Below are 10,525 nucleotides of genomic sequence, written 5' to 3'. Positions count from 1 at the left end.
GCGTCTCGTATCAAGTCGTTCCATGCCTCGTATCAAGTTACTTCACGCCCCGTATCAAGTCGCTCTATGCTTCGTATCAAGCCGCTCAACGCCAATACTCGTTACAAGGTCAACAAATCCAAGGCTCCTAGAGGAACAGACAACGAGACGAGGCGCCGATACCAGCGAGCCTTTGGATTCCGTGCGTCAATGCTCCATCGCGCTGAGACCAGCACTCCTTCGGACTTTGTGCACCACCTCTCTATCGCGCCAAAACCTTGAATGTTTCACAAGACTCCAATTCAACAAGCCATCGCGCAACAACCATAATCACGGCGAGACCTCTGTCTCTTCAACCATCTTCACACCGTGTGACCATGGCGCCACGGGATCCGATCGACAGATACGGCTACGCATAAGACCCTTTAAAACTCCCGTTCAAAATCCACCACATCTAGGAAAACGACGGACCCAGAGACGCGGAACTGTACCCGACGAGCTCAAGCAAGCCATCGCTCATCGGACTAGGGGGGACCATTGTTGGATATGGGCTTCGCCCCCAACATTTACAGAAGTCCAAACAGGAGATCTTAGAAAGTTTTGGGCCTGAAGTCTTGGATTTGGCCCATCAGGCCGTAGGGGCAAAATCGTCATTTTACAGAGAGACAGAGGGACCCTAGGTCAGTGGCCCACTATAAATACCAGAGGTCATTGTCTGAGCTCGGGATCCACTTTTTGGGCAATTAGAGAGAGAAAAGCAATTATTTTCGTATTAACTGCGTTTAGCTCTGTAATTGTCATTTTCCTGAAAACCCTTCTGTAAGATTCTACGTTAAATAAAAGAACCAGATCCGATTCATCCCACTTATATTCTTATCATTTATATTGTCGATTTCATACATCAACATATATAACCTGATATTTTCACATTTTCACCAATATATCACATTGATATATACATACATACTACACTAGTTGCTGATCCGTTTTCTTTGGCGAGATAGACACGACATAACTCCATTTTCAAGAGGCTTTTGAATGTCAAAATAACTTAAATGCCACTTCTTTTCTGTTTGCATCTTAGGTTTCCTGATAATAAAGTCACAAATGCACACAAAAAATTTAGAAACACAAAAAACAAATTAATAATTGCTAGAAATAAATCTATTTTGAAATCGAGCACTTTATTTACCATCGACATCAACACAACAACATTGTCAATCAATAATCAACATATAAAGAATAACAAAATTTATAAAAAGAATGCCTTGAAGAACTAAAATAGAGAAAAAAGCGTAAAATATTCCTATTATCGTTCTAGTATAATGTGTTCTTCTTTTTTACTAATGGGAAGATATATATAGCGGATCAAAAGGATTAGTTTTAAATACGTAGTAAAAATAAATTTGTTAGCAAGCAATATCTTTTATATTTTATTATCATTGCATTGAATAACAAAATAAGATATCAAATTGAATAGTAAATATGTTTGTTACCTTTTAAAATCATACAGTTTATTTTTTTGAATGATTAATTAAATTCAAAATTTATATAAAACAATTACACCAAAATTAATGGCGTATTTTTCTATAACAGTAATAAAACCAAACACTTAGTTTCTATAAACAAAATTCGAATATAGGTAAAATTAATTTGTTTTTTAAATTAATTATTTAATGTCAATGTCATTCTTGTAAATAGGTTCCAACTCCAAGGTTTATTTGCTAAATGTCTCCAAAAATGTATATATATAGATGGCTTGGCTTCATTAGTCATACCGAAATTTAGGGGTTAAAATAATTACTTTACTTGCATTATTATTAATTAATAGCAAGGAATACACTTAAAGAGAATATTTCAAAGAATAATACAACTTAAAGAAATAAAATATATAGAAAAATGAAACAATAAAAAAAATATTTAACAAAAACTTTATCAATTAAACACGCTTGATAGAGTATATTTACACAACCATCTGTCCATCTATACTATTAATTGTGGAGCACACTTAGGAATAAAAAATAAATAAAAAATGCAGAATTCCATTCAGTACCCTCTAGAAAAAATTAAAGAGCAATCAAAAAATAAAAAAGGGTAGTTAAGGGCTAAAAACTCGGAAATCTATCCGAATCATGTATAACCCGTTCGGATCTGGGCTGGAAAGGAAGGGGTTCCTAATTTTAATGTTTAATTTTTGGATTAGTTACATAATAAAAGTAAAAACAAAAAAGCGTCAGTATATATTTTTTACTCGACGTCTACCTTCTTTATAAATACCAATTTTTACTCAACTTTGAGTCTCATCAAGCAAATATATATATTTTACCTCATTGCGATCTTTATTCGACTCTTGCAAATTAAAATGCTTCCTTTGTATTCTATAGGTATGTCAAACGCTACAACTCATCATGACAGAGTTTAAGTGAGGGTTCTTCAATGAGAAAGGAAAAGCCGGTTGCCGCATGAGAATGGAAAACCATCGAAAGCTTTGGCTTTTGATAATTCTCTAATTTACATGTTTTTAGCATCCTTTTTTGTCCATGTTTTGCATTGTTTATACCCTTAACTTAGCATTTTTAGGTCATTAACTGTAGGAATTTACTTTTAGGCCATTTAGGGTGTTGCATTCTTGCATTTGCATACTTTGGATGAAAACAGGTGCTTTAGAGCCTAAAATGGGGAGAAACAAGGACAAATCCGAGCATGTACCCGAAGGAGCCATCGAGCTGGAAGAACAAGTCCGAACCCCAACACGATCGAGGAGGATCCAAGAGCAGGAAGAACAGCCCGAAGATCTACCCGAGGAGTAACCCGACCTCATCCTCGTGTACCCCATCGAGTAGACCCTTGGGCAGGACTGGGAAGCTAGGTCAAAGGGGTTTCCATATATAAACCCCTCCTCTCCTTCCTCGCAAACGAGCACGCCGCAGACCCTTAAACCAGAGAGCGAGAGCTTCTGAGAGAAAACTGAACGACTCAAAACTCTTTTCACTTTTTGTTAAGTTTTGTTTCATAACTTTTTATCATTTCTTTAGATTTCTATCTTGTATTCTTACTTCTTTACTCTATCGTTTATCACAATGCAATTTTCATTCGTATATGCTTTTATGTTTCTTGCTATGATTTCTGAATAGTGTAGTAAAGTTTCTAAGGATGGGACAGATGATTTTGTGTTCTTGATCGGTTAGGATGTCTTAGATTGATTGTATGTGTTTAATAGATTCCTTTCTAGATTGGTGTTCTTAATGCTGTCAACAAACCGAGAGGGTGAGATTAGATCTAAGGTGTTTTACCACCGAGAGGTGTAGATGAGATGCTTGAATCAACCAATGCTAGAGGTTTACTCACTTAGCCTAAGAGATTAGATGAATAAGGGGTTTACTGACAATAATGAATCGGTTCTCATTGCTTGCTTCGTCATGTTTCTCCAACGAGAGTTGGGTAGGAGAGTGATCAAGGTTGATTGTTTCTATCACGAGAGTGTTTAAACAAGATTTTAGAGATTCATTGTCTAGGGAATATTTGCTTGAGGCATGTAAGACATCTATATTGGTTAGGAACACTTAGGAGTTGATTACCCCATCCTTAGAAGCTTTCGTATCTTAATTGCTTGCATTTTCATTCATCACTCGATCCCTTACCCGAACAGGTACACGATCACCTGCTTCGAGTAACCCCTCGAGTTGTTCATACTACATTTGCTTACTCGATCACCTACCCAATCTTGTACTCGAATGCTTGCATCGAGTGTTTAGGTCGTGTGGTTTCTTTGTTTATATTCTTTTCTTTTATTACTTTAGGATTGTTAGACAAAACCACCGTTGCTTGGTTTGACTTGCATTGTTCTGATTGTATCCTTCCTGTTAGCATAAACAACCATTTGGATTGATAACCCTTTGTACTACAACTGCATAGGGAATTGATATCCTGGGTGAAAATCCGCTTATCCTTCACTTATGCAAGTGGTTGATTCTGGCCAACCAATCCCAGTTTATTTTTCTAATGACATGAAGACTGTATGTGGCCTTTTTTTTGTATTTTTTGGTCATTATCTCTATTTATGTACCTGTAATTTGTTTGACTGATTGTTGATTTGTTTCGGTAAACCTTTTCTCATTTTTTCTGTCACTGAGCTTTTAACACCTTTTGCTCCAACAAAACAGTCACTACTTCTTTATACCTTATAAACTGTATCAGTCTATGAAGACCAATGATCAGAGAAACACAATAGTCGGGCTAGGCTATTTCGTGATTATTTTGCAAGGAGATTATAATGTTATGGTTGTGTGATGGTATGGAGACACTGGTTTTGATCAAACCCCACATAAAAGAAACGTTTATCTAAAAATACAATTAGACATGGATTTTGATCATGTTAATCTATGTCATGACTCATGTTTCTTTTATGTTTGAGTTTGCTTTGTTTGCATTTTTCGCATATAAAATTGAAATAAATATGTGACATTTTAGCTCTATTTAGTTGTAAAATCAAAACTCTAATTTTATTTGTCAATACAATCTACATGTAATCTGTTTTAATTATAAAAACTAAATTCTGATCTAAAATCTCACATTATAAATCCAAACAGACATATATATATATATTTTTTATAAATCTAAACTCTAGCTCTCTGCATTATAAATCCAAATTGACATATTATATCATTTAATTGTAAATATAAAACTTATTTATAAATCCAAACTGACGTATAAATCAGAATTTAATAATATATTATTATTTTCAAAAATTATATAAATTCGGTTAATTTTATTTTATTTTATTAGATGGCATATAATTTTATTGGTTGAAAAAGATGAGGTGAACAAGTATTTTCGGTTATCAAATACAGTTTTTTCATTACATTTTATTATTTTTGTTGGTCAATCCTCTTTTACTTTTCTCTTAAAATTTTTAAAAAACAATAATCCATTCCAGTCTGCTTGTAATTTTTTTTCTTTTTTAGTAGAGCTTCCACTAAGCAGCATGATTTGTTTGTTTTTAAAAAATAAAACGAAAAGGGAAAGGTAGAGAAATCGATGCGTCAATCTTAGGTCTTTCGAGTCTCAATTATTTCTTCTTCTTCGGTGACCTTCTCGGGGAAGAAGATGCTCTCTGGATCTGGGGAATATAATTCTCTACATTGATGAATCTCGCCTTCCAATTTCCTGAGTTTAGCCCAATGTAAGTGAAATCTTTCTTCAGTTTTTGCTCAAATCTGTGTAATTTTACTTTCTGGGAAGCGTCTTGTAGTCTAATTGATTCTCTAGAGCTGGTTTGAGTTTGGAATTTGGGGTTCGCTTTTACAAGTTCAATCTCTAATCAAGTTAGTTGTGTTGGAGAATTAGGTGAAATCTCGCTACAAATGTGGATGATCTGATACGAACGAATGCTTTGCTTATTTTACATGGTTAGTAATAGTAATTATGATCTTCGCAGGTTGCTTTTGGATTTGTAGATACTGAGGAAATATAGATGGTCTCCTTTTGGTATGGTGGTGGATGTGTTTGCTAATTGCTACTAGATGACGCATGATGATTTCTGAGAAACCATTGGGAGAGGAGTCTATCCGGCAGGATCTTGAGGTTTTAACTGTGTCAAAGCGGCTCGTGAAAAGTGTTAGCCAGAAGCTAAAGAAAAAGGTTCATAAATCTGAGGTGGTGGTGGAAGATGAAGTGGATGCAAGGGGAGGTGTGAATTGTCTAAGCATCAGTGTTGGTTGCAGAGTTGCTGATACAGGTGAGGATTTTGAGGATCCTTGCAATAAGAGATGGTCCAGTAGTGCTAGTGAGGACGGTAAGGGATTGATGACCATTTGTGGAACTGAAGAAACTAGGTTAGATTGTTTTTCTTATGGGGTAAAAGAGAGGTTCTGGAAGAAGAATAATAGAAGATATCTACTGGAGGACAACCGCAAGAACATATTCCTTCCTGACGATATCCTGGAAATGTGCTTGATGAGGCTTCCTTTGACCAGCCTAATGAATGCACATCTCGTTTGCAAGAAATGGCGATCCATGGCCACCACCCAGCGGTTCCTCCAGATGAGACGTGAAGGTTCCTTTCAGACCCCATGGTTGTTTCTGTTTGCTGCTCATAAAGATGGGTGCTCCTCTGGTGAAATTCATGGGTATGATGTTTCTCAAGACAAATGGCATAGGATTGACTCTGATCTGCTTAAAGGGCGGTATATGTACTCAGTGACGACCATCCATGAGGAGATTTATATAATTGGAGGTCGTTCTATGGAAAGAAACTCTTTCAAGTCCCACAGAGGGATCTTGGTATTCAGTCCTTCAACCAAATCGTGGCGTAAAATTGCATCTATGAGACATGCCAGATCACTTCCCATTGTTGGGGCCTCTGAAGTTACTTCAGAGTTCTCGACCATACAGACCCAACAGAATCGCCAAGATAGACGGTTTCACCTGTCAAGAGTTGGCGGGGAATCAGACGTTTATGAAGACCCTCACAGGTTATCTGTAAAACGACAGCACATAAACTCAGCTGATCAAAACGGAACTAAATCCCTCAGATTAGCAAGACAAAAGCTTGATCGGCTAAACCAAAACAGCTCCAAGAGATTTGTGCTCATATCCATCGGAGGCACAGGATTGTTTGATGAGCCACTGGATTCAGGTGAAATATACGACTCAGCAACAAACACATGGTCAGAAATCCAGAGACTCCCGATGGGTTTCGGGGTTGTATGTTGTGGGATCATATGCAATGGAATCTTCTATGCTTATTCTGAGAATGATAAGCTATCAGGGTATGACATAGAGAGAGGCTTTTGGATTGCGATCCAAACTTCCCCAATCCCTCCTCGGGTTCATGAGTTCTATCCTAAACTCGTCTCCTGCAACCAACGGTTGTTCATGCTCTCTGTTTCATGGTGCGATGAAGGAAATGGACAGATTGGGAGGAGAAACAAAGCAGTGAGAAAGCTGTGGGAGTTGGATCTTGTGTACCTCACGTGGACCCAAGTTTCAGTACACCCGGACGCACCAATGGATTGGAACGCCACATATGCCTCAGACAAGAACATACTAATGGGAGTTGAGATGTTCAAGATCTTTGGGCAGGTATTAGGTTTCTTCACTGTCTGCGATACCTTAACGGAAGAAGCCTCTTGGAGACATGTTTCGAGAAACCAAAGGAGCCAAAAACTTAATCTATCTTGTATTAACAAAACCATTGCCTTGCTTCATCTCTGATCTTTTTCATTCTTTTTTTTTATAAGTATCAGGACTTATCAAATTGATCGATTCGTGTATTAAAAAGAAATGCAATGTGCCAGTCTCTAGAGATATATTTGAAATGTTATGTTCGTATTTTACAGCTTTTGGTAGCCCGATCTTATAAGGTTATAAGTTGAATATGGATCAGAAGACATGAAAGCACCAAATACTCTCCTCCACCTAATCGTCTTCACCCTCCACTAAAGCGACCACCGCTGCTGCCATCTCGTCCTCCCCTTCCCCTCAGCGTTGGAGTGACGTTATTCTAATGTTTTGTGGCATATATATCTTACTAAAATTATGGATCCGAATACCCTAAAAAACACTCCAGATATCTGGATCCGTAACAGGCAGAGTCATGTAAATGTAGATCTAAATCAAAAGTTTAGATTTAGATCAGATGGAGCTCAACCTATATACATTTGGTTTCTTGGAAAGAAAGAACAATAAGATAGAACGATCGAGAGTTGAAGTTTGTCAAACGTCAGTGCAATCAAAGAGACATATGGACTATGGAGTTCTTTATCTCTCGATAGATCATAATATATAAACCTTCAAAAACTAGTTCAAAAGCTTGGAGGGAAGCGAAATACTGTTTTTTTTATATAAAAAATTGGAACTCACCTCGTGAGCAAATCGAAACGGCTTTTTAATTTTTTCTTCACGATATGTTTAGGCGGATCACAAAGTTTCTTCCATTCTTTCCCCATAATTTCCTACAGTATAATTGATCACTATAATGGACAAGGAAAAGATTATAGATGAGATTTGAACTTGAAAACTTACAAAAAAAACACTAAACACTAAACCTGGAACAGATGGGAAGATATATATGTTATGAATTAACTTGTTCTTTTTTAATTCATGTCTTCATTTTTTTCATCTTTCATTTGTCTCAACATAATTCAATGCTTATTAAAAACAAAAGAACAAGAATTTTAAATTTCATGTTTTTGTCTCATATCTTCTAGAATTTTGTCAAGTTTTATTTAGGATGCATAATAAATTTCATGCAATTCACAAAATTTCATGTCTATGCTCCATATTTTTCCAAAAATGTTGCTAGAATAACTTTTAAAATGATGCAGTCATAAAATCTTAGGTAAACCAAGCGCTAAAATTGGATGAAATTAAAACTCGCGACAAATTTTATCGATAAAACTCTGAAATCCACCATAAAAAGTGAATAACTTTCAACTTCGATTGACAAGAATAATAAGATTTTTCTTCTAGGTTATAACTAACTCATTGCATTAGTCATTACGAAAAGCATACACAAGTTCTTATTTCCGTCTTAGTTAGTTTTTCTTTCTTCTCTCAATTCAATTCACGTAGCTATTATTCTATGTGGCACAAGTGGTTACGTGTATATAGATTAGACTGACAGGTCAAGAGTTCAAATTTGGCATGTGACCTTTTTTTACTATTAAAAAGTAATCAAAACGACATAGTAGTTTCATGACTAATATACAGTTGAGGGTTATATTGTGGGTGTCTTTTGAGTTGGTGACATTGATATGCATTTTTTGTGGTTGAAGGGTTAACTTGCAAAAAAAAAATGGTTGGAGAGTTTGTTTTCCAAAAATATTCAAAATAAAAAGGGTCATGTCCAATCTTTTTCTGAGAGATATCTGGATTCCTCGCCAATTTTGGAGGACAGGACCTCTACTTCGGTGTCAGGTTGATGGATCCTTGAAAGTTTCGGATTCTTTTGAGGGTCTGGAATGGTGGTATTGTAATAGTGAGGACATGACACTACTCCTGGGAGCACGTAGTCATAGACGCAGTCCTATCCCCTTGCACACGGAATTACAAGCTCTTATTTGGGCTATGGAGTCCTTTTTAGCGGCTGGTGTCGACTGTCAAGCTTTTGAGACAGATTGTGCAGAGTTAGTCGTCTGATGATTGGCCTGCGTTTTTGAATCTGATGGATGATTTTTCTTTGCTCAGATCATCCTTCCCTTCCTTCACTCTTATTAGGATCCCTCGTGTATCCAACGCAAGAGCATATTGTCTTACTCTTTCTTCGAGATCTTTAATTTCTAAATTTTTTTTTGTAAACCTTATCTTCCTGTTTGGGCAACCAATCTTGGAGTTCTCTTTTAATTTTATTTAATGTTTGATTGAAAAAAAAAAAAAAAGTCATGTCTAAGTAGTCATTTTCATCTGTTCACCCTAGCCAAACTAAGAAAGGAGAGAAAGAAGAAGAAGAAGAAAGGAGAAAAAGAATAAAAGAGGAGAAGATCCGAGTAAATAAGAAGGGTGAATTACTCAAATGTTACTCATTTTAATCTACAAAAAACTTTTTTCTTACTAGAATGTTTCGGGTATTTTGAAAATACCCAGCGTGCCCCTGTTTTATGTTACCGAAAAAAATGTAATTACAAAAATATCATTGCCATGTCAGAAATCGCTGACGTGTAACCATAACTCAGCCGTAACGCGTTACATAGTATGTTGTGGCTGAGTTACATAGTATGTTGCGGCTGAGTTATCGGAAAAACATTTGAGTAAAAGCGGACGGCTGACTTATTAAAATCTGGCTGAGTTATGCGCATAAGTCAGCCAAAGGTTACGGCTGACTTATTAAATCTGGCTGAGTTATGCGCATAACTCAGCTGTAACTACAGCTGAGTTTTCACCCGATGGTTGAGTTGTCAAAATTTTGGCTGAGTTATCACAACGACACGGCTGAGTTGTCAAAATTTTGGCTGAGTTATCACAACGACACGGCTGAATTAACATTTTCCGCCTGGCTGAGTTATGAAAAACAACTGACTTATGAGATGTTGTTACGGCTGAGTTATGGTAAAAAAACTATAACTCAGCCGTCATAGGCTGACTTATCGACAACTCAGCCGTTTGACGGCTGACTTATTAGCAAAAGATTAATTACTAGAATGTTATTCAGTTACGGCTGACTTATCAAACGATACGGCTGAGTTACATATTTTCAGTTGATGAAGCGACTAAGTATGGCAGCAATTTTTTTTGCTTTTTAATTACTGTAATGTTTTTCATGTTGTGGCTGAGTTACATTGTTAACTAAACTTCTTTGTTACATTGCAAATTAAAAAATTAACTACATGCATGCCATAATATTTAAAATCTTATCATATTTAGGTCTATGTCTATTTTCATTTCAAATGATAATAAAAAATAATAATTTATGAGAAATAAAATAACTAATTAAAAATGTTATTAAATAAAAAAAGAGTAAAAATTATTTTTCTTGATATATGAATTAAATAAAAACGAAAAAATATTTTTTTTGTATTATATAACTGAATTTTCGTTTTTTTAATTA

At 35.9% G+C, this 10,525-nt stretch overlaps 1 protein-coding gene across 1 annotated transcript; it reads left to right on the top strand.

Moving 5' to 3' along the window:
- Positions 4,948-7,313, top strand: LOC104771353 (F-box/kelch-repeat protein At5g42350-like). The gene is made up of 2 exons (XM_010495871.2): positions 4,948-5,161; positions 5,417-7,313. The coding sequence occupies exon 2, from the start codon at positions 5,509-5,511 to the stop codon at positions 7,192-7,194; it is 1,686 nt and encodes a 561-aa protein (XP_010494173.1). The 5' UTR covers positions 4,948-5,161; positions 5,417-5,508; the 3' UTR covers positions 7,195-7,313.

This window comes from Camelina sativa, chromosome 20 (genome assembly GCF_000633955.1).
Source record: "Camelina sativa cultivar DH55 chromosome 20, Cs, whole genome shotgun sequence".
Taxonomy (NCBI): Eukaryota; Viridiplantae; Streptophyta; class Magnoliopsida; order Brassicales; family Brassicaceae; genus Camelina; species Camelina sativa.
This window is presented reverse-complemented; position numbering and strand designations above follow the sequence as displayed.